The sequence below is a fragment of the Mustela lutreola genome, chromosome 10 (genome assembly GCF_030435805.1).
Source record: "Mustela lutreola isolate mMusLut2 chromosome 10, mMusLut2.pri, whole genome shotgun sequence".
Classification (NCBI taxonomy): domain Eukaryota; kingdom Metazoa; phylum Chordata; class Mammalia; order Carnivora; family Mustelidae; genus Mustela; species Mustela lutreola.
This window is the reverse complement of record NC_081299.1, coordinates 102,013,713-102,039,106: the sequence shown is the minus strand read 5'-3', so window position 1 is coordinate 102,039,106 and position 25,394 is coordinate 102,013,713. Positions and strand designations below refer to the sequence as shown.

The following is a 25,394-nucleotide window of genomic DNA, read 5'->3' as shown; positions in this document are numbered from 1 at the left end:
GGAAGTTGTGCCACTTTTTCCTTCAGCCTCCATACCCACTTCTGCCAGTTGTGCCATTTGGCCAGAATGTGCCAAATTAAAAGTTAAGAATTTTATTGTGTACTCACGCTAAGGGATGGTTTTTCAAGCCAGCTATTAGGATGTCATCTCCTATCTGTATATTTTAAATGCAAATATATGTCAAGAGCCACAGAATAGAATACTGGAAATTAGGACTGTTTTAGAGAATCTGGGCTGGGGAGGTGGGTTACTGCAACCACAGGGCTAGAAAAGAAGTTCAAGATCATTTTTGCCTCGAGGTTGTTTGGAGATTTTGTGAAACTCACTGAGAAAGGCCTGAACTGTTTCAGTTTAAAGCACCTGTGTTTTCCTTCTGTGTGCTCCTAGTGTTCAGGGTCCTAGCAGTCTAGACCACCTTGCCGCATTGAACCAGTACAGCCCGAGAGGCAGAAAATGTAGCAGCTGCTTCTGTTACCCTCGGCCTCAAAGGCTGAGGCTAAGGACCTCACTGCTAGGTGCCTGCCAAGGCCTTTGGCTTTCTTGAATGACTTGATCACCCACTGATGTTTCAAGGCTGGGTGCTCCCCAGCTGGAGCTCTGAAAATGCTTGCATGGCATCCCTAGAGAAGGAAACTAACTTGAAAGAAACTCTCACAAAGTAAATCACCAGGACCGGATGGTTTTCATCCAAGAGCTGGGGAAGGAAATGAAGTGTGAAATAGCACAGATACTGATGAAGACATTAGTTCTCCATTAAAACCACAACTGTGTCAGAGCAGAGGAACTTTGCTAACATGATGACCTTATTGCTAGAGGATAGAGATTAGTGGCCTATCTGCTGCCTCCAGAAGACCTGGTCTACTTGGAAAGAATGGCACAAAATATGAACAATAGCACGATAGCCTTTATTCCCCTAAAGCAGGTAAGAGGGACAGTGTGCTGATTCATGTGTGATAGCATTTTAGTAGAAGCCTTGGAATAAATATAATAGTGAGTATGTCACACATAGGCTGCTGTCCCCTATTTCTGTGCCCTTGGCACACATTGCTCATCAATCTGGTGCTCTTCCCTTTGAACCTGGAGTCTCACGCTCCTCAGTTCTGTGCTCCTGACTGCCACCATCAAGTGACCACAGTTGACATATGTGTTAAAACCCATTTTCCCTCCTTGCTTAAGGATATGTATTTTTTTTCATGGACCACATGGTTCATAATTAAATTATAAAAAATGACAAGAAGGAAGACTTTCACAGGTAGTTTAGTTTAAGAACAGGACAAGAAACATATCACATGCTTTCTTCTAAAGGCTGAGTTAGCAGAACATCCATCTCCACAAATAGTTTTGCGAAAACTGAATCCAGATGCATAATCCCAGCTCAAATCTCAGTAGGGTCTTTCCGGAGGGAAGAGATGTCACTTCCTCTTTGGCAACAAGCAGCAGGCTCCAGAAAGTTCTTTTGAGGAATGAGAATCAATAGCAGCATCCTTCCTTAGGTATTTCCTCGCAGAGTTTTTAAACGTTGTTGAATCCAGCCACAATAGCAAGTCGTTAGAGCAAAGAAGTGAGGTATGCTTTGAGAGAAGAGCTACACTGAAGTCCAGAGAGAAGAGAGACAGGAATGTTAGACTTTGAAAAAGCTCAGTAACTTTACAGAATACTTGGAGTTTTGCTGGGACTGGCCTTCATTTCACACTAAGGGAGCAGAAGGCCAGTTCTGCTGCAGGTCTGGGAAGCCCATGGGCCTATCCACAAAACATTTTGTCATTGGAATGAACAAAGCCTCCTGTCACTGATAATGACAAAGTGATTCGGCTATAATAACGGTCTACAGCCTAGTGATCTCCATATAAAGGGGTCCGTGATGGAGCAGATCTCCTAGAGTGTGTAATGTGATCTGATCATTTAAAGAAAACTACCTGTGTGCTGTGTTAGGTAGGGGACGGGCTGTTTTCCTTGATCGGTGAAGAGACGCTGTATGCTTTGATTAACAGAGAATCAGAATATAGTAAAGTGCCTACATAGCATGGAGAGCCCCTAACTCTACCGTGATCTCTCATTGATAGTTCAAGAACTTGTCGTGCTGTGAGGTTATCACAAGGGCGATGGCCCAGTGTGGGAGCTCAGGGGCCACAGTGGCAATGATGTAATAGGATCCACTGGACAGCAGACATGGGCACTAGTCCCCACCCCGCCATTAGGGACCCAGGCACCTTGCTCAGATCTAGCAGAATCCTAGGTCATGGGATGAGATGCTGGGGAGGGCATTTTGTCTAGATCCCTGCTTCAAGGAGCTAGGGAGTCTCATCAAGTCTGTTTTCAGGAAGTAGTTGCTTAGCAAGAGTAAGTCAAGTGCATAACGTGTGGGAGGCCTGGGGGAGTGAGAGGAGACAGTGCAGGCTCCCAGGCAGCAGACCTCACGTCACATTTTGCTTTTGCTTCGGAGCCTCAGTTTCCCATTTTTTAATCGGTGTGGACACATCAATGAGGGTTTACCACGGTCTTTCAAGCACAGGGAGAATTCTCTGCAGGTTAAATGATGAAATGTGGTGCTGATGACCTAGATTTCGAAGGCACATTGTAATTGATAAAGTGCTTTCATCCGCATGATTTCATCCTGCTGAGGACTCATCAAGTGGGATAAGCAGTGGGATTCCTTATCCACTTTCTACAGATGCCTCAGCTGACACTCAGTGGGACACAGTGGCTTCCTTAAGGTCATAACCAAGGTCAGAACCAGGGCTCCAACTCCCGCCTTCTGGTCTGAATCCAGGGTTCCCTTTCACCACAGAATGACAGATAATGGAGAGTTTACTCTATTTATCATTCACTTTTGTGACAGCGGAGTCTTCCGCGTCACAGCATGGTAAAAATAGACTCTGAGGGCAAGAGAGTTCTCAGTAGCAAACAAACTGAGCTCACCAAAATGTTCTCGTGGGCAGGCTCAGTTGCTGTGGCCTTTAGGAAAGCCTTGGCAGGCCTGCAGTAGGCAATGTCACCTACTCACTGTGCCCAGTCTTCCCTGAGGAGCTGCCTCCTGCCGGGATTGCCCTAGAGGACACAGGGTGGGGGGTGGGGGTGGGGGGCAGAGATTGGGAGAAGGGTTTCTTCTAAGGCATGGGAGCCACTGACCTGGAGCCCATCCCTGGTGAGGGATGACTGTGTGTCCCACAGTAGCAAACTTACTGTGGTTTTAGCACACAGAAGGAGAAATGGCCTGGTGAGCCTGGGCCTCCTTTGCCAACTGAGGGTTTTCTGAGGGGCAGGGGGAAGGAGAGCGAGGGGGTATGAATGAGTCAAAGCAGCAAGGCTGAAGAAAAAGTCCCATTTCTTTCACTTAAAGATAATTTTTAATTCCTTCTATCTTCCCAAATGATTAAAAAAACACATTTATACATACATGTATATGTGGTTAAAATGCAGATAAATAAGAAATAAGGAACCATACAGAGAAAGTTTAACACTCACAGGGAAACACAACCACTTTGTCTTTGTGAGGGAGACAAAGAACTTGTTTTTGTGAAGATGCCCTGCTGGTATTCTGTGTCGTATTTTAAATATTTCTCCTGAAAATATCTGGTGAAGGGGAAATGCTTTACATTACAGCAGAAGAACTTAAAAATTAGACATGTTCCCCACTTGGAGAAAGCCTCTCAAACCAGTGGTCCTCAGCCTTTTAAAGTCATGGATTGCTTTGAGAATCCCATAAATACCATACATTCTCTTCCCAGAGAAATGCAAGTTCTTACAAATTTAGCCTATGACTTTAGGTCATATGAAACCCCAAAGCCCTTCCACTGACATTAGGTTAATAGCCTCTTCCTTGAAAAAATTAGAAATTAATATCTTACAAAACAGTTTTTCCTTTATAAAAAGATTCACTGCATGCAGTTGAGATGGTTATAATTAAAATGTATGTATACAGCTAGTGTCACACAAAATATTCTGATTTCTGTGAAGTTATACTGTGAAGTAGTCTATGACATTTGTATTTTCCATCTGTAGTCATTGTGCATTCATATATGCATATATGTGAAGCATAGAGCTTACTTAAAAATACGTATACATATATTTATATATATATATATAATGTACACACACACACACATATATTTTTAAGTAAGCTCTATGCTCAACATGGGGCTTGAACTCATGACCCTGAGATTAAGAGTCACATGCTCCACTGACTGAGCCAGCCAGGTGACCTCACACACACTTGTAATTTTATCTCATTTTTTATGAATTCTTTTAAAGATGGTGCATAGTGTGTACTCCATTGTAATTTTTATCTGATAACACGTGATATTTGGTATAATAAGGAAAATCTGCCTTCACTGTTAAATCAGTTTTGATTACACATAGAATATGGTATATAAAGTAATATTTTAATAGGTACAACAGCCCAAATGCCATCAATGAGATCTCATCATTCAGACTTGTGAATTCTGGGAAAAAAATTACTTCCACATGTTCCTAAAACTACTTAAGATTTTTGATTGGTTGGTGGTCTGTTGATTCTAAATATCTGACCTGTCAAAAACTGCCATCTTTAAACTCCAGTGATGCAAAGAGGCTCAGAATTAGCCAGGGCTGAATTTATTACAGAACAAAGGGAGGTGATGATTAACATACCCATCTGAGCAGTAGGGGGGAAAATAATCCTTGAATGGATTAGATGCCATGATCCCCAAACCACGTTCTCTGAGTGTTGGGTCCTTGCCCAGAAATGGGGAGAGGCCAAACACTGATGCCTTTTAAATGACAGGGTATCTCCATGGGACTCTAGTCAGGGACACTGGTGCAGAGGGTTGAGGGTCAATGAGAAAAAAGCCTTTCTTTCTCCAGTGCTCCAGTGGAGCTGAGGACTAGACCCACTCCATGTGCAGTAACCCTCAAAACTGTCAGCCAACCCAATTAGTGTTATTCAATTATCAGTCTGCCTGTCTGGGTGGAGATTACATTCAAGTGTAAATAAAAGAAGGTGTTTTTTTTTTTTTTTTTTTTAAACCAGTAACTAGGAATAACTTCTATTTTTTTTTTTTTTTTTGACTCCAGTAGGCTACTTTCAAGATGGGCATAGAGGCTGCCAAGAAGATGAAGTGAATTATTATGTACTGTCCCCCAAGAAGTTAAGAGTCCTAGGCAGTCTCTCCCTGTTCACTGGCAACATCTGGTAGATTCTGTGCATCCCCGGGGTATAATTCTAGGGAAATGTATGTTTGTAAGAATAGTCCATGGACAGACCACTAAACCTATTTTCTGACAGATTTTCCCACAATTCTCTCTTTCCTGTAACACTTCTTACAAGCTTTATAAAAAGGCTGGATTTTACAACAGGGTGAAATGGTAGCATTGACAGAGATTGAGTCTCTGAGAAGGGCCTCCAGCAGATGGGGACCCTCATGAGAAGGAAACAGACCATTTGGAAAGTCCTTTTGACCCTCATCCTCTGGAGGGAATCCCAAGCCCAGGTGCTCAGGAAATCTCCTGTCACTCTGAGATGGGCTAGAACACAGTGCCATGCCCCAGGCTTCTAAATACAGTTCAGGCTGGGTCATCATGACATGCCGAGCTGGCACCACGATGGGGATTGAGTGGGAACTGTGACAGTGCTTAAATGCCACGGCCCTGGGGCTCCAAGTCTTCCTGGGCTGGGACAGGGAGAGGGAGTGAAGAGCCTTATGGGGAGGAGGGTGAGAGCAGCTTTGGCAAGGAAGTCCTGCTACCTCAGTGACAGCACCGCTCCTTCGGAGAGCAGCAGACACCCGGCAGCCACACACCAGCTATTTTAGAAGCTGTCCGTGTCTGAATTGCTGACACACTTGGAGGACACTGTCTCTTCAAGAGTCATTCTGATCAAGGTAGGTAGGCCTGGGGGAAAACAGAGGCATGCTGGAGCCAAGGTGTTGGTGGAAGAACGAGTGGAGTTAAGTGATCCCAGCAGACTTACTCAGGGAGGCAGGAATGGAATTAGGAATAATGTGTTGACATTGGGATTCCCAAATCAGCCTTCCAAGTCAGCCTTCATGTAGAGGACAGTGTTAGGCAAGCCCTTACCTTACCCTACCCTCTTCTTTGCCATTACCAAAAATTTGCTCTACAATGAGCATCCTTTGACAACTCATTCCTTTCTGAGGAGGGCCTTAGAAGGAAGAAAGAAGACCGGAGAAGACAGGAGGGGGGTTTTTCGGGAGGGTTCTGGAGCCCTGGGATGTGAGTATGGAATTCCAAGTTTGGTAAGCATCTCCGGCTGAGGGTCGTCAGTGAATTGTAAATATAAAGCCACTGCCACAAACATGATTAATCCAAGGTGTGCATTTCACTCTCAGCGCTTGCCTTATACTCCCAACTGGATTCTTTTCCCTTGTCAAAGTGTTTGGCTTTAGGATTTCCGAAGAAAGTGTGGCACAGTGGATGGGTTCAGGCTTCAGACCAAGACCGGGGTCCTTTGTTTCTCTCTGGTACTTCTGGGTGGGTGGCACTGGGCAGGTTACCTTGGCTAAGTCTCCCTGATAGGGTTAGAGTGCACAGCTTTCAGACCTTATCCCCATGCTCCCTGGGAGACTCCCTTGAGCTCTAGATCTTTCCTGCCACCTGAGTGTGATTGTGGGGTCAATTACATTTGCCATTACCAAAGGGTGAGCCCAGAGGGTGAGTGATGTTGATTTGGAGCAGGGGATGCTGTGGCCTCCCAGCTCCTTCATGTGTCGCCCTTTCTCATGGAACAGTGCCCTTGGACTGCATCTCCAGCCAAGGTTGACGGAAGTCAAGGTTCGACTTTTTTTCCCCAGCCCCATTTCCTTACTGAAGGTCCAGCATACATCTTTCCCCAGTGATATTCCCTATTGTCTCTTCTTTTACATCCTAGTCATTTTCGTTCTCAATAGCATGGCAAGGTCTAATAGCATGGCAAGGTCTATGGCATGCTATTCTACCAGGGGAACATCAAGTAGGCAGACCCACACAAAAGGAGGGTTTCTTAGCTGACATTTTCACTATTTCTTTGCTTTCCTTCCTTCTGCCTTTCCACCGTTTCTTCTAACACCGTTCAATTTTGATGGTTTCTGCTCTAGGCCCTGAATTATTTTCTCACCATGGGATCTACATTTTACATTTTCTTTATTAGGATTTGATTTTCTCTATTTGAAAGAACACAAACCTTCTTTCTCTCTCTCAGATATGGACAGGATGTCTCAGATATTGGGGAAGGATCTAACCCTTGTGGTCACTCCCCTTTCCACATGATAGAAGAAACTAACATTTAATATACTCCTGCTGTGTGCCAGGGGCTTTACTGAGAGTTATTGGCATCTCTATTTTAGATGAGGAAATTGGCTTGGAAAGGTTATGTTGATTGCTCAAAGTCATACATCTGGGTCTGTGTGATTCTAGAGGACTGTGCTTTATCCCCTTCCTGGCTGCATCTCTGGAAACTTGCCTTTACTGCAGACAGCACAGACCCTAGCTGAATGGGGGTGTGGAGGGGGCAGAAGTCATTGTGTTCCTAAAAACGGGTCACCCTGTTTCAGAAGGAGAGGGCTTGTGTGCCACCTTACTTCTCCGTCAGCATCACTAGCTCTAACACTTGAAGGCCTTACTCTTTTCCCCATTTTTATCTTCATGACCTCTGGCACCTTCTCTTCTTAAGTTGCTATGGAGGAGAGTTAGTATCTGAGAATTTTCCAGATGCTTGGCTGCGAGTGCTACACACAGAAATGACTGAATTCACTGAACTCGTTTGAAGCCTATGAAAAACTTGAGGTGAGACCTTGCCAATCAGCTTAACACAACCCACAGTCATTGAAGGAAAAATAGGTGGGATGCCAATAATTTAGGTTATATATGGAGGTGACCCCATTGAGATTTCACTGGGAACATGGCATTCAATGAAGATCCTCATTACCACAGGTACATTGGTCTCTGGAAGATCAGAAGATGAATAGCATGCAAGTCTCTTCATCTGGCTTCAGTCTACACTTCCCAGCTCTTTGGTCATATCTCTTCTCTTGCCTTGCTAAACATACAGCATTTCATTCATTCATTTATTCAACAGAACCAACATTCTGTCAAGTGCATAGTAGGTGCCAGGCACTGTCCCCGGTACTGACGATATAAGAGGAATAATGCAGATGTGTTCTGAATTAATTGCTGTTCTCTAAGCCTGTCTGGTAGACTTTATTGCCGTGCCTCTGCCATAAAGTTCTCCTTTCCTGGGAGATTCTTCTGCCCCTTTCCCCCATTTCTGACATTTTATTGCAGACATCTTTTCATTAGGCCAAGAAAGGACCCCTGGGCTGAAAGAGAGTCTTCTCATCTCTAAACTTCCATAGCATTTTGTTGATGTTTCTCTTAGATGAACATGAAAATGAGCATTTTATCTATCCATTTTACTGTTTTACTATTGATAAGGTATTTACATACACATACATGCATGCTGTGTTAGACAGTCACACAGTAGGTACTAATGATGTCCTCCTTTTACAAATGATAAAACTTAGGCTTCAAGAGGTTAAATGACTTGGTAGAGATTAGACAGTTGGAAGGGAAGAGGTGAACTTTAGAATTTGTTTTTTGAATTCCAAATTCCAAACCCCAGTGTGCTATGTGCCATGTTGGATTTTGACTAATCTATTTTTATTAGATTATTGACCCCTCCTGTCTCCTAAGTGTTTTTGTAAGTTCCCGAGAACATAGATCATATCTTATTCAGTGTTGTTGCCCTCATAGTACCTTACACATTGGTAGGTCTCAGTGAGTTAATCAACAATTATTTGCTGAACAAATAAGTGATTTATCAAACAGATGGATTTAGAAGATTATTGGGGAGGTCGTTATATATTTGCCAGCCATGTACCTCTCTTACAGTCTTTAAACAAGATGACTCTCTATGTTTGGCATGATACGTTAGGTTTTAAACTTAGTGTAGCTGGTGGTCTTTTGCATATAATTTGAAGAGAATTTTGTGTCCCTGGTTGTGCTCAAATGTCTATTCTACTTACATGTTTCAGATCTCCATCTCCAAGGGCACTGTCTCTGGAAGTTGAATTACACTTATTGTTGGCTGTTTACTTCTTCCCTTTTTGTGTATTAGCACGTATTTGTTCTTTTATTGGTGCTCAATGAGAATATGCTAACAAGGTATAAGGCAAGTTCTTCTAGGGCCTATGGGGGAAGGGTTCCTTCTCACTTCATGGAAATGAAAGACCACTATGGCAGATGACTTATGGTGCTACAGCAATGGTCAGGGTGGTGGTGGGAGGTTAGAAGTAGTTGTGGTTGCAAAGATCAAACAACCACTGGCTTGGGGATGAACTAATGTGTCACTTCACCCAGAAAATGTGCCAAGAGCCTTAAGGAGGGGCCTGTGTTGACAGCTGCTGGCTCAAAATTGACTGGTAAATCTTGAAGACCACCCAGTCAATTAGGATCAACTTTTGGAGGATCTCTGGTGTAAGAGGTATTTAGATAGAATATTGCCATGTGGCTTGTGACCAATTTTTAATTTTTTTGTTTATGCATTTTCCGTGCTTTCCATCAGGAGTATTTTCTGAACCAAAAGTCAATCTCAAAAATTTTGATTTTATAGGAAGAATGAAATAAAATATCTATATAGGACTGTTCTAGGAAACACAAGACCCATACTTGTCTTCATTTTTTCTTGGTCTTCTTGATTTATTAACTTCATCACTGGCATATAATCTTATATGTGAATTTCATACTGTATTGTTTACTAATGCTTTCACATACAATGTGATCAGATGAATCCTCCTCAAGTATAGATATCCATTTAGGACTATCAAAAACTCTTGGGCCATGAACTGTGACCGGAGTTAAACCTAAATAAATCAAATTCTGCATAAGTAGGAACTAATTCAGCTGCCTTTTCTTATCTTTCACTGCGGTCATTATACATTTCTCAAAGTCCAAACATTTTCTGAGTACCTTCTAATGTTTTGCTTATGGTCTAGGCTAGAGTGAAAGAGTGACTTGACATTGACATTGATCTTCAGTGACCTGTCACCTTTGGATGTTTTACCCTGGGGGACTGGGGACAGGAAGTGAAGTACAACAAAAGGTGGTTTTTTGTACTTACTTATTAAATAATATTAAGTCAGTGAAGATATCTCAGATGTTCCTGAGCACAACTGCCTGGCTCCTGAGAGCAAAATTCCTGTCTGACTCTGGCTTGAATTTTCTCCTCTCCCCAAAGAACTGACAATGCTTTAGTTCCCATGGATCTATCTCCTGACTGAACAATCTGAATGTTAGCTCTGCATTTCCAAGTTCAGTGCGGGAAGCACCCAGCTCTGCAGGACTCGTTCTGAAAATGAGGAAAGAGTGTTGAGTGGGAAGAGCATCAACTCTAGTGTCAGAAGGACTCAAATCCCACTATGACTAGTTACATAATGTGAGAAAGCCTCTCAGTCTCACCAAGCCCCAGTTAACTCCTTTACAAAATGGCAACAGTAATCCCCACTTCATAAGGTTTTCTATGAAAATTTGCATGAGATAATGTATGCGGAATATCTAGTGTAGTGCTCATAACTTCTCTTCCTTTTTTGCTTCCACTTTCAAAGTATGCTGGAGCGTAAGAGGCTGAACCTTTCAAGACATTGAGCCTTTGGTCAATAAGAAATAGATACAGAAATTACTGCTGCCACTTCATTGCAAAGCCTCTTTAAAAGGCTGAGTTCTCAGGGATGACTTTGGGTCCCTGCCTCTAGTTCTGTGTGTCACTGAGACAGATGCTGGTTGTCAGGTGGTGAGTGCTTTAGGCAGCTGAGAGATATGTGCTTTTTGTCTCCTTAATTGGCTTATTGGCATGGGAATTGCAGGCTTCGGGTTACCTCCCCCCTTTTCCCAAATAGAACTTGGAGGGCATGGAGAACTCAGATAACTTCATTCCATCACCAAAGTCATCTAACAGTCTTGTTTGAATGTTTGCTATCATCATAATTTTACTTTAATCCAACCTGGGTTATAGTTCATTCCATTGACGCTCTGGACTGGGTATCAAATTTGGGCTCAGTCCATACTCGAGTCCGTGCCAAGTGCTCCGCTTCTGCCATATTTAGAATTACTCTATGAAAAATTTCATCACCAAATTTTGCTAAGCTACCTGATAAAATCTGACATCCCAGAACCAATTTCCACTGCAGAGATCCTCTAGAAATAGGAGTTTACTTGAGCCTGGTGCAGAAAGTGCTGCCTGGGTTATAAGCTTCTGATGTCTGCCCTGGTGTGAATGGGAACCCTTAGATGGCTGTGGGAGTCTTGGTTTTGGAGACTTCAGGACTTAGGAAATAGACCAAGGAATGGCTGCCCCACCTGTATCAGATAGGAAGTATCACTCAGTATAGTCATGTTCCAGTTATCGGTAGGAAAAAATGATTGTTTGATTATCATCTGGGTTGTGTCTTTCTCCTTTGTTTCAGACTGGTTTCTTCCTTGGAGTAGCCAAAGTCCAGGCTTATGGAAGTGGCACTGTACATCTAATCTCAGAAAATTCTGCATCTCTTATCTGACTACAGTAGTCTTCTGTGACCCCTCTCCCACACTGAAACTGGGCTGTTGTATATCATTCATATAGAAGATGTGACAAAGCATTAAATTCAGCTTGTGGAATTCACAGTTTAGGAAGGAAGTCAAAACTATCATCACCTCCACTTAAAAAACACTTTGGTATAAAGAAAGCAAAGTCTAAACTCCATATTAGGCACCCAAGTTCCTCCTGGAATATAAACTCCATGTGGCCAGAGATTTTACTCCCCCCTGAGGTCTCAAGGATCTAGAAGAGTGACTGGCACATAGTAAATGTCAAATAAATAGTCATTTAGTTGAGTTTGAGTTGAACCTGACTTCCCACCTTTATGTCTTATCTCACCTCTCCCCTTCCCTTATGTATTTTAAGCTCTGGCCATATCAGTCTTCTTGTAATTCTCTAAAAATGGCAAGTCCTTACTGGTGCTATTCCCAGTAACTTAAATTCCATCCCCCTAAATTCTTTGTGTGCCCATATTGAACTTCTATTTCAAGTCCATCTTCAAATTACACCTTGAGAAGTTTTTTTGATCCCAAATCATTGACTTGCTTGCTCTTCAAATTCCTTAATACCTTGCTCCCATATCTATTGGAACACCTATCATAGCCAGTCTTCTTTTTTTTTTTAATTTTTTATTTTTTATAAACATATATTTTTATCCCCAGGGGTACAGGTCTGTGAATCGCCAGGTTTACACACTTCACAGCACTCACCAAAGCACATACCCTCCCCAATGTCCATAATCCCACCCCCTTCTCCCAAACCCCCTCCCCCCGGCAACCCTCAGTTTGTTTTGTGAGATTAAGAGTCACTTATGGTTTGTCTCCCTCCCAATCCCATCTTGTTTCATTTATTCTTCTCCTACCCACTTAAGCCCCCATGTTGCATCACCACTTCCTCATATCAGGGAGATCATATGATAGTTGTCTTTCTCTATAGCCAGTCTTCTTTAACAGTTTGTGTGTCCTTTCCTATGAAATTGGATTGTGAGCTCCTATGGAGCAAGAACCTAGTTTCTCTCTCTTGGTCTACTACTATATAACCTGATCTATACAAAACAGAAACATTTGGTGAAATAGAAGTGGAAGTAAATGTAGTCTCATGTGTCTGCAGTCCCCAGGAGGTGGAGCTGATGTAATCTGGATTTTGGTTTCAATAATATATAAAATGGAGATAATAATAATGCTTAGATTTGTTTTATTAACTAATGTTATGTATATAAAGTCTTAGCCGAGCATCAGATACTTAGTAAGTGTTTAATAGATGTTGACCATTAACCCTTTGGTTGGGATAGTTCTTGTGGGGTTGTATTTGTCTCATAGTCCTAAGTCACTAGCATTGTTATTAACAGAATTGTTAATTTCTGTTTTATCGTTAAGCTATAAATGTAATTTTCTAAGCAAGGAGATATCTTCCTCCAGTCCCTAATAGTAAAGATAAGGAAATAGTAATAGATAAGATAAGGAAATAGTAAAGATACTGAAACTGAGGCTCTGTGAAATGAAATGACTCTCCATCACCCCACTCACGGTGAACAGCAGAGTCCAAGGCATAAATGTGTTCTATTCACTGTAGTAATGAATCATTCCTCAAAATTATTAGTTAAGTGGAGACAAAAATTGCCTGAAAGACTGTGAAATCTGTTTTAACAGTGTCTGGTTTTGATATTAAGTCAAAATACACATAAATTAGGCATTTTCTGTGCGTGCCAACTAACTCAACTTATCATGGTTGAGTTGCTGTTGTTAGACTTGGTGGTCTTTAAGCAGCACTACTAATCCATCCAGTAAACATTAGACTTAAGAGGGACTTTATAGCACCTCTAATTAAATGTGTATGTGCTGTGTTAAAATGATTAAGGATAATGAGGGCCAGAATAGTTATGTGACTTGGCCAGGATCAAACATATTAAGCCATTTCATTTGTAAGGATGGTTATAGTAGTTGAGGGTTATTACAGAATTGCTGGCTCTTTTGGCTGGGGTTGAGCCTAATATGATCTTGGGAGAGATCTGACCATTAGATCAGGAGGCAGAAAACTTACCTTCTAGGTCACGTTGTTTTTAGTTTTCTTAGTCTCAATTACCTCATTTATATAATGAATATAAAACTATGCCATTTCTACCCCATCAAATGGAAGGATATATTAAATGATGTGTAAAATGTAGATGAAGGAATTATTTTCTTATTGCTATTGTTTTGCGTGAATTGAGACTTGAAAACTTGCTGTAAGCTAAACCCAACTTTCTGTGGGAACTTAGTGTTACTGTGTCCATTTTATCAACATGAAATATGTCAGAGATAGAAAACAAGTGACACTATGAGCTGATGGTTAGAGTCTCTTGTTTAGGGTTTTTTGGGATAGTAATAGACATGTCGGTTTGACTGTATGAGTCATATGATGTTCTCCAGTGACTTGTAACTTGGATCCATGCAAGTTCTCAAGTCTTCTTTAACTTCCTTAGTTATATATAACTTGATCATTTATGTTCTTGATTTGCCAAAACTTCCCTGTTCAAATGCTGTCCACAAGAGACATCTGACAGCCAAGAAGTCTTTCTGAGTTCCTGAGTTTTTTTGAAGGCAGGAAGTTACAAATTGTGGAGAATAAAAAAGCTTGAAAACACAGAGGTGTATTCTGATATTCAAGGCACTGGTTGTATTTCTAAATGGATCTTATTTGATTGAAATAATCTGCATTTCTTATATTCATGACTTGATTATGCATTCTGATTACTAGCTGGAATCAGTGATCTGGTTAGCCTAAATATTTGATATGACTATGATTTAGAAACACATCTTACAAAGGACTCTTTTATTTTTACCTAAGGGGTTGGTCTTAACCCTATTTTAAGAGTATTATAGGGTAGCTTACTTTATGTTATTGAAAATGTGAGCTGATGCCTGTATTCTGCATATAAAATCACTTGGACTCTATTTTGTGAGGAAGTGAGAATCTAGGAGCACAGAGCACTTCCAGGGAAACAAATAGCTGTGTCTGAAAATCCTCTTCGCGGGCAAATCCTGCCTATGCCTCCACGTCTCGTCCAGTTCTTTTCTAGTAAGCCTGAGTTCCCTAGGATTGTTCCAGTTTTCTGAGATCTCCGTCTTTGCTGGATTCCTATGAAACATCCAAGGCAATATGCAGTGGTGTGGAAAATTATGTGGTAGTACTTGTCTTGGTTTCTATTTGTGAATGCACTCAGTTTCCATTGGTCCTGTAAATACTTTGAGGCAGAGCCTCATTTTGCACTTTGGTATTTCTCAGGATCTAGCACAGTGCTGGGCACATAGTAAGCACCCAATAAACACATAATTAATCAACACTAACTGGGAAACTTCTCAAGGTCTGGGATTCTGTTTCAAATTATCTACCTGGTACCTCATATAGGGCCACATGCTGATAGGTGCTTATTGATTGATTTGATTAAAACTATAAACAGAATGCCCACTGGTTTCTTTAACTTCTATGATAACGTGAATCTGAGCCCTCAGATGTTCTTCTCATTTAACTTGTCTTGCCCAAGCAGTTTTAATCTGTTGCTTCTAATTGAGGTTGCCTGGGTTATCCCTGAAAGTTGCATTGGAAAGTATGCATTAACACTCTCCAAGTCCTCAGAGGTAGAAGAGATTATAAAAGTTTTCAGCTCAATCCTTCTAAATGCATGATAAGAAAATAGGTTTGTCCAGGTGATTCATTATTAAATGAACTAAGAGTCCATTTAGTGTTAAACTTTGAGCTCCCATTTTATTTCAGATGACATGGTGTGGTAAGAGTAGAGTCTCTGGTTTCCTCATTCTCCAGCCATAGTCCCCATTCAAATCCCAACCCGTTTGACCCCCGTTGAAAAGTTATCAGGTAGCATAGTGATACCTTTCCCTTCCCTCCCTCTTCCTAAACATTCATTGGAGAAATCACATGTCCAAAATTTCTAGCTTTTTCATATTCGTAGCACATTATGGTAAGCGGATTTCATACCACTTTGCTCCCAAAGGTAGGACAAGGCTATTTTTTAAAACTCTTGCTTTGAGAAGTTTTTGAAAAGCTCACAATACTTGGGGCAAGTGAGGAGCTCTTGGCATGTCACAGAAACAATGGGATTTGGGAATCCATGTCTCAGGGGATCAGAATTCCCGTGTTTGGCCAAGTGTGTGATGCTGATACTATGGCTTTACAGAGGAAAGGCATAGAGGATCAGGCGAGGATGGAGATTTATCTCTCAGCAGCAGCAACTTCCATGTTAGATGAGCAGCTCCACTTTTCTGTGCTTGAAGGATACCAAAGTTAGCCCCTGTTTAGCACCAGGTATAAGATTGTATGCTTGGACATGTAAAACACACACACACACACACACACACACACACACACACACACATACACACATATGTATATATATGTGTGTGTGTGAAGATGGTGACTGGACTAGTGATTGTGGATAAACTAGATTTGGGGCAGTGACTTCCCTGTCATTTCGGAGCTTGGTTCAGTTCTGCAGTACCCTGAGTGTCTTCAGAAGTGAAGGGTGGGGAACTGGGGAAAAAAGTGGAAAGAAATGTCACTTTGCTCCCTGTGAGCACTGGCAGCTTTGTGGAAGACTTGCCAGTGATGCTGCTTGGGTTTGAGAGAGGAAGACATCAGGGTAGAAGGAAGGAAATGGGAAGGTCTTGTGGGATGGGTTTTCACAGGTCTAGAAACCTACTGCAGGTAAGTGAGGATGGCAGCAAAACGGTCTTTCTGTCCCACCCTTCTTTATCCTGCTCTTATCAATGACAGATGCCCAAGAGGCTCTGACCTTTGACAGCACCCAACAGTCAGCTGTCAGCATAAGACACTGCTGTTTCCAACCTTTATTTGTGCATGTGTTTATTGACAGGGGAAGCAGTCAGAATCCTAGATGTTAAAGGAGGCTTGGGGAAATAGGTTCTTAGGCTTAGTTTGCAGTATCGTTTGACCTAAGAAGACTAATCTGAGTTTGGAAAATCTTAGGAGATAAGATTCTTGGCACCAGGCCTCTAAGAGTAAAACGCTTTAAAAATTACAGTAAATTCCTTGGTAAATTTGACTCCAGCCTTCTCTATCACGCTATGTATCCCGCCCCCCACCCTCCCAAACCCCTTCGTGAGTATAGGAGACACAGGAAGAAAGGACCATCTGGCACAGCATGCCAACTTTTTATTTGGTTGCTCTCAATCCTACCTTCCTGTTTGGATCACCCCTCCCCTCTGCTCATACTTCAGAAACCAATCAAGGTGTCTCCTGAACTCATTTATTCCCTTTGTTTCAACCGCCTTCTTGGGTAACTTTTTCCATATGCCTTACAACAGACATTTTTTTTTCCCCTTTTTCCATCCAAAATGGCCTGATTGGACTCTTAGGAAAAGCCATTTACTCAAATACATGACAAAGTGCTTCTAAAGATCCCAAACAACTTTTCATTACTTTTGATGACCAGGATATATAAATAGAGAAAAAAAATTGCTCTGTTTAAAATTTACTGGTGGATGGGCAATGACGCTTAGTAGTAGAACATTAAAGAATACATTATTAGCATTGAGCCCCATCCTCCACCCCAGCCCCCAGTGAAATTGTCTAGATTTGGAGCTGTGATCTGTAATTATTATTACTATTTTTTTAATTTGGCACTTATTTTATTGTCCCTGTTTGGCTTCTTCACTTCACCATGGTGACATTAGTACTCTTTATGTTGCCTGTTGTGGACCAGTTTTGTTCAGCTGTTGCTAAAATGCCAGATGTCATGTTGGAAATGCAAAACCTAAAAGATGGTCGTAAATCTCAAAAACAAACCATAAAAGAAATAATAAAATACCCTAAATGCTGTGCTCTGGAGCTTCCCAGCTTTAAGTCACCAAAGCAGAGCAGTGGGGGTGGGGGAGGCTCAGCAGTTTCTCACCTAAGACTTGATTGTTTATCTTGCAGATTCCGAGCAAAGCACTGGTTCAGACTCTGAGGTGCTCACTGAGCGGACTTCCTGCTCCTTTGACACTCACCCTGACTTGGGCTCTGGTGCTGCAGGCCCTGTGCCTGCTGCCATGTCTTCCATGGAAGAGATTCAGGTGGAGCTCCAATGCGCTGACCTCTGGAAGAGGTTCCATGACATTGGAACTGAGATGATCATCACCAAAGCAGGCAGGTAAGGACAAGTTCCTTTGGATGGCTAGATTCCAAGAATGGAGACCAAAAGTAGGAGCTGTTACACGGTTTTCTTTTCACTTACTTGTGGTAGGTAGTATTGGTGATGCCAGCACTACTTGTGCTCACTTTTCTGCATAAGGTCATCTTGGTAAAGTGATCTTGAGTTTACTGTGATTTTGCTGTTTTCCTCCAAGGGCCATTCCAATGTCTAAGTCACCTCTACACTCAAAGACATTTTCTGCCTACAAATGTATATCAGCCCATGTGGGAGATTGATGGTACATAAGGACCACATAGTAGATTTCCAAAGCAAGTGTTACTTCACCATCCATTGTTTTTTGAGAGAAAAAGCTTGCTCCCCAAACAACAGCTTGCATCTCCTAAAGCATTAAAAGCAGCCAAATGGAGCTCCTAGGTGGCTCAGTGGGTTAAAGCCTCTGCCTTTGGCTCAGGTCATGATCCCAGGGTTCTGGGATCAAGTCCTGCATCAGGCTCTCTGCTTGGTGGGGAGCCTGCTTCCTTCTCTCTCTCTGCCTGCCTCTCTGCCTACTTGTGATCTCTGTCTGTCAAATAAATAAATGAAATCTTTAAAAGCAGCCAGATGTTTTTTATAAGAGGTTATTGTTTGTTTGTTTGTTTGGTAAGAATAGGGCTTGGTACATGTCTGAGCCCTTCTTACTGATCTGTGTGTTTTATTGTTGGCTTGAAATTATTACAAAACTTTAATGGCAACCCATTGGAAACTTGCATAACTATGGAGGATGATAAAAGTTTTTAAAATACAGTTTCTCTTGAAATAAACACTTTTAATTAAGCCATTCCTTCACTGGCATCTTTCAGTTTTCCATGGTTAGGCATCTGTTTTGTGCTGGATGCTCAAAATATATTATGTCATTTAGACATCACAGGAATCCTCTGAGATAGGATATAATAATCCCATGCATGGATGAGGATGCAAAGGCTGAAAGAGGTTAATTAACTAAATTAACTAATTAGCTAAAGTCATGGATAATAAAGGGCAGCTTCAGAATTCCACACAAATCTGTCTAGGTCCAAAACAATGGTCTTAACTGTTTAAAATTCTACAGTGTTAAGAAATGGGTGTAGTTTTTGCCCCTTGGATTAAAACTGAACATTGTTTAAATAAAAATAAATTTGGACTAAGCTTTTGAGTATATAGGAATAGTTAATTAAAGTAAAAAGTTATGCTGTTTTCATATTTTCAAAGGCAGTCTACGTAGTCTTATGTCATGGGGACCAAAAAGACCCACCCGATTGGTCATAAGCTGTCTTCATGAACATGGACATTTAAAGTAAAAGAGCATTTGGATGCATGTAGAGAAAGCTTCCAATATAATAAGGCATCACAAAAACATGAGGTCAAAATGAACCTGAAATCTTGTTCATTTTATTTCTCCTTTGGAACCTTCTTTCTTCTCTAAGTTTTGGTGGTGAATAAAATCAGCAAAAGGCTTCTTAGGAGGAGCAACTCTGAGGGGGAATTATTTCCAATTCCATCTCTTTCTTGTTGCTTGGGTTTCAGTCTACTTCTGGTCTACATTTTGAGATCTTATGACTTAGACGGAAACAGCAATTCAAGGAAAAAGTTTGTATTCTTTTTAGTTTTTGACAAGGGGGTTCATTTGGAGAGAGGGGAAAATATTACTTTTTTTTGCCTATGAGATTTTACGTTTTTTAAATTTTGGGTTCTCACTCACTACAGGGGGTTTTGTGTATTCCAGTCAATATCATTTCTGATATCATTCCCTTGTTCCTTGCACTTTTATGAATTCAATTCACCCAAACACATTTTTCACAGGTCTCCTGTGATCTTGTTTCATGATTTGTTCTGCAGTGTTTTCATTTCCACATCTCTTACTTCACAAATTCAGTTGATACCTACCTGGATATACCCAGATATTCCCAGAACAAACATATAAAGTTTGTTCTTTTTTTTTTTTTTTTAAAGATTTTATTTATTTGACACAAGTAAGGAGAGAGGCCAGCAGAGAGAGGGGGAGAGCAGGCTCCCTGCTGAGCAGAGAACCCAATGCAGGGCTCGATCTCAGGACCCTGAGATCATGACCTGAGCTGAAGGCAGAGGCTTAACCCACTGAGCCACCCAGGCGCCCCTAAATTTTGTTCTTTAGTCATATCCTGTTGTTGAGGTTTAGGTATGTTATTCATTTCTCCTTAATGGGATTGCTTCAGCCTTTGCCATTGTTCCATGTAACTCTGCTCAAGAAATTCTGGAACAACTCAAGAGCATACAAAGAAAGACTTCTCTTCTCTGACCTTTCTTTCTTTCTTTCTTTCTTTCTTTCTTTTTTAAAGATTTTATTTATTTATTTATTTGTCAGAGAGAGAAAGAGAGGAGTGAGAGCAAGCACAGGCAGACAGAGTGGCAGACAGAGGAAGAAGCAGGCTCCCTGCCAAGGCAGGAGCTGGATGTGGGACTCAATCCCAGGATGCTGGGATCATGACCTGAGCGAAGGCAACCGCTTAACCTACTGAGCCACCCAGGTGTCCCTTCTCTGACTTTTCTTCACTTCCTCCCAGTTCCTCAAGTCCGTTTCTTTCTTTTCACTTCCTTTCTCTTCCTTCATAATGTCCTTATCAATTTTAATCTCAATTTTTATTTTCTTAGTTACATAGTTTTGTATGACTCTCTGTTCCTTTTTCCTGTTGAGATTTTCATCACCATCTACTTCTCACTCCCTAAATTGTCATCCTTCTGATTCAGAACTACTGCAGGCTACTCAATCTTCGAATGTACCAACATAATCTGTAGAATCAGCACCATGGACAGAGGTGCTTGTAGGGATTAATGGATTTGGAAGACATAAGAATTGGCCTAAATTTAACCATAAAATTAAAACCAAACAGATCTCATTTTGTGAATATGAAAGATTAATTTTTCCCTAGGGTGTTATGACTTCACTTGATATTCTGTGCTAAAATACTGGCAAAAAGAAAAAGCAACTTTTGGTAAGTTTTTAAGAAGAGAATTCAAATGTAGCCATAGAATTTCAAAGCAGGAGGGCACTTTAGAGATTATATAGCCCCTTTTCTTTGTTTCTTAGGTGATAAGGTTAAATAACTTTTCCAAAGTCACACCTCTCATTCATTTAGAACTTGGGTATTGGTAAGAAACTGGTAGCTCTTCCACTCAAGGTTATGTGGGTGTTCCAAACAAAACAGATATTGAATTTAGAAACACTTAACCCTTTTTCTTGGAGTCATGAAGAAAAGACATTCATCTCTTGCAATGTGACACAGCCTCTGTAGATGTCTGAGAGGAACCACATTTTCTTACCTCAGGTAGCAAGTGAGAGGACTTTCTTTCATCCCTGGAAAGGTCCTCTCCAACCATTTATAAGTATAAGGCAATCATAAGTCATTGTTATTAAGAAGGTTTAAATGTTTAAATGTAAATGTATATACATCAAGATTCCCAAATTTTTGGAGAGAATTAACATAGATCAAATTGCTTACTCTGTAGTGAATGCCAGATTTAGTGATTATGAGAAGTCCATCATGGGATTTCATTAGCTCACCATAAGACTAAAATATAAGGCTTTTAAATTAAACTTGTGAAGCTAGAGGTAGAAAATCCAGAATGATATACCAATAGAAGCTTCCGAAAAGTTATAAAGTAGGAAGAAAGGAATGGTTGTATATTATTCTTTGTAAACACTTAAGAACTAGCCATCAATCCTATAAAGATCTGTAGTCCCTCTTGTGCCTTCCTCCAAATAGGATTAGGATGCCACTGACCTACTACCATAGGACACTTGCATTTTGATTGCTTCTGGTGAGCAGTGCAGTGTGTGGCTAGCACAGAAAGCCCCTCACGTAAACAACCAGGGCATATATGCAAGATGGCTGCCTGGGGTCAGGGTATGGTCTATGGCCGTGAAATGGAGCAAAGCCAATTAGGCTGTATGTGGATCAAGCCTGTGACCTTGACCTCATTAGCACCGTGCTCTGCCCAGCTCAACTAACTGGCCCCAGATGGTTAAGCTTAATGCAGCATTTTGTGTACAAGTACCCTAGAGAACATTCAGGCAATCCACATTTTTTGAACTGAGCACTTTTTATGTCTGACTCCTAAATGAATGACATACAAAAGAGTTTGATGTTTCTCTTCCTTCTTATGGTTAAAGAAGAATGGAGAATTTTATTCTAGACCCTTGAAACTTGAAACTCAATACTTGTCTGGGTTGCTCCCTCTCCTTCTCTTCAATTATGAGAGTAGTTGTAAAGTGCCATATCCTGACCTCACTTGCTTTGGCAAGTTTAACAAGCCATTGTGGTAGAAACAAGGTACTGCCCAGAGGCCACTAGAATTCATTTGGTATTTGCTCCCTATTCCACAGAGTCCTCCCTCTGACACATGTTGACAGCCTGAGAACTTGCAGAAAATTTTCTACAGTTTTATGTAGTAAAAACCCCTCAACTTTGTTGGTCCTTTGCTTGGGGGAATGGTAGCCTCTTCCTTTTTTCTTCTTTTCTTGAGAGATTACTTTTACATAGACTCAATCAGTCAGAAAACATTTCATCATCACCTGTAATCAACTGTGATAAACTACTTGACTTATGAAAGTCAAGTAGCTACTTGACTTTGATAAGCTACTTGACTGTGATAAGCTACTTGACTTATGCTTATGAAAGCATAAGTTATTCAAGTATGTGAAGTGTAAGAGTGTAAGTATTTTCAAGAATGGTATAGTCTGACAGGAAATGTGTGTGTGGATACCTAATCACATTAAAGATGAACTAATAATGTAAATGAGCACTTCGAGTGTACGAACCATCCAATAGGTCAATTTAAGTTAAGAAATGGTGCTATTTCAGCAATGAATACTTAGCATATTTTATAGTAATAATTTCCAAAGTAAAAAAAAAAGCAGCCAACTTGGGAATTAGAGGCATTGGACTTTGGTGTGCTTAGTGTTCTTGATAAGAAGAAACTCTCTAAGCTTCTATTCCTGCGACTTCTGTCCCTCTGACTGTTGAGTTTACTGCCTATTTCCCTTCACAGGAGGATGTTTCCTGCCATGAGAGTGAAAATCACTGGCCTGGACCCACACCAGCAGTATTACATAGCAATGGACATTGTGCCTGTGGACAATAAAAGATACAGGTAATGATGACTCTGGGGTTTGGAATTGCGGACATCACCAGCATCCCAAGACAGTTCTTTAAACTCATTAGATGAACTATTTTTACAGTGCCTTGTATGATGCACTATACAGGGAACAAGGAGGGGGGATATGCCAATAGCCTGTAGCAAAGCACCATGTAGGAAGTCGTCACTCATGATTGGAAATCAGGACTTAGTAATGGTTTTGTCTGGAATCCTCCCTAGGTCTCTGGACAGAGTGGGACTGTATAGTATCTGCCAGGGTTGCAAAAATCAAATGGATATTAGGTCTAAAATTAATTCACTTCACATGAAAAGTGATTAACATCTTGAATGATTTGGTTTATGAAATTGCTGAACGAGTTGAGATGGTTTATTTTGGAGAGGCAAAGGAGAAGTGGACCAGTGCAGTATATTTAATCAAATATCTAATGAATCACGGTGTGGATGATGGAGGGGAAGAAGAGAATTGGGTCAGATTTCAAGAAGAACATTTAGGAAAGGAGAATTATTGTTTATCAATATGGGTTGTGAGCGAGTTTGTTAAATAACCTTCCATCAAAGTCATTACAGTTCAACACAATGTCTGTGTCCCTTGGATGGCTTACACATAGTTCTTCTCTGAACAAACTGTGGCTTAATCTGTCTCTTGAGATGTCAATCAGAGCAGTGAATCATGGCTCATTTTTGAAATGTTTGAAATCTTGGCCCTGAACTTAGGAGGTAGGTTGGGAGAGATGAATGAATGGGAAAGATGAGGACTAGTAGGGTAGAGGGAGAGAGCTGGCCAAGAGAGAAGTAATCTGGATGCATGACTTAAGACAGGAGATGTTTCAGGTCTGTTTTAGAGGATCTTGTGATTTGGACTGTGTGCCTCTGTTCACTACCATCCAGGTCCTGTGTGGTCCTTTATAAGTTGAGAAGCAGGGACATACCAGGTCCATAGAATGCTCTCTTCAGAACTACAGGGCAATTGGCAAACTCTGGAAAACTGACTTCCTTTGCTACCAACAAGATCTCATTTCCAGAGGCTTTGTGGGAAAGTCATGATGATGATGATATTCAAAACTGGGTTCAAAGAAACACTAAAACACTAACTGGGAAGACTCTGCAGTGTTTCTGGGAATGGTTGCACTGAGGCAGAGACACTCCGTTTTCATAGAAATGCCTCAAAATTCAGCTTCTCAGTAAGGAAATGGTTAATAAGTGAGAGGCTTGGAGGGTCTCTGCACACGGCTGTGTTTTATAGGACAATATGGAAGATGTTTTTAATAAGGAACCAAATCCTGAACAAGTGGCCCACGGATTATATGGTTTGCATTTGAGAGGTGAAAGGTTGCAGTAAAATACCTTTTCCATAGCTAGACACGTGGGCTCAGGATGCCTGTGTGCACACAGGGGTGCAAGGCAAGGAGAAGAGAAGAAAGAAAAAGGACTGTGAGAATGTTTTCCTTGTGAGTGCTGCAGCTTTGATCATTAACCACAACCCTTTGCTGCCCTCCCCCACCCCACCTCTTTCCTCTTTCTCCGTTTTTTTTTTTTTCCCATCTCCATCTGATTGTCTCTGGTCCTCTACCCTACTGCTTTTCTCTCTTTTATTCTCTGTTTAATCCCGACTGTTTTCCATCTTGTCATCTCTCTGTCTGTCCCGACTCCTATCTCTACGGGCTTTCTGGGCCTCTGTTCCTTCTCTGTATCTGTCTCTGATCTCTCCTCTCTCCCTCTCTGCCTCAGATACGTGTACCACAGCTCCAAATGGATGGTGGCTGGCAATGCGGACTCCCCTGTACCCCCTAGAGTTTATATACACCCTGATTCTCTAGCTTCTGGAGACACCTGGATGAGACAGGTGGTCAGTTTCGACAAACTCAAGCTGACCAACAACGAGTTGGATGATCAAGGACATGTGAGTCAAAGAATCCCATCCATCTCCCTCTTTCCCCCTTTTGGCTCTAGAACTGACTAGCCCTAGGCTTTTTCAAACAGGTAAAATAAGAAGCTCTGTGCCACTTGGAGTCATTTTAAGTAAGTAGGCCTATAAGTTTTTTTCACCCCTCTGGTGAAATTTCATTTATTACATATCTCACATTGAGCAAACGTCTGCTGGACATTAGGTGGTGTTTATCAGACAAGAGTTCTCATGTTCTAGGAACCCACGGTCTAGTTGGGGGAGGGTTTGAAGAGAGAAACACAGGACAAGCTTAAAAATGGGAAAGAAATCACAACAGTCAGCAGAATAACTCACAAGGCGATAAACTCAGAGAAACAACTAAGTGACAGTTTAGGCTGATTTGTCAAGAAATTTATGCATTTTTAAAAGTAATTTATGCATTTTTTTTTCAAAGATTTTATTTATTTATTTGACAGAGAGAAATCACAAGTAGATGGAGAGGCAGGCAGAGAGAGAGAGAGGGAAGCAGGCTCCCTGCTGAGCAGAGAGCCCGATGCGGGCCTCGATCCCAGGACCCTGAGATCATGACCTGAGCCGAAGGCAGCGGCTTAACCCACTGAGCCACCCAGGCGCCCAATTTATGCATTTTTAAAAGAAGAACAGGT

The 25,394-nt window shown here is 41.3% G+C and overlaps 1 protein-coding gene across 2 annotated transcripts in view; it reads left to right on the top strand.

The window, feature by feature from the left end:
- Positions 1-25,394, top strand: part of TBX15 (T-box transcription factor 15) — a 104,330-nt gene that overhangs the window by 38,095 nt on the left and 40,841 nt on the right. The window contains exons 1-4 of one of the 2 annotated variants that reach the window (XM_059137669.1): positions 5,652-5,858; positions 17,477-17,690; positions 22,737-22,838; positions 24,573-24,744. In XM_059137669.1, the coding sequence (XP_058993652.1) occupies positions 17,590-17,690; positions 22,737-22,838; positions 24,573-24,744 (375 nt within the window). In that variant the 5' untranslated portion in view covers positions 5,652-5,858; positions 17,477-17,589. Of the gene's footprint in view, positions 1-5,651; positions 5,859-17,476; positions 17,691-22,736; positions 22,839-24,572; positions 24,745-25,394 lie in introns of those variants that run through there. The other variant, XM_059137668.1, reaches the window with a different exon arrangement.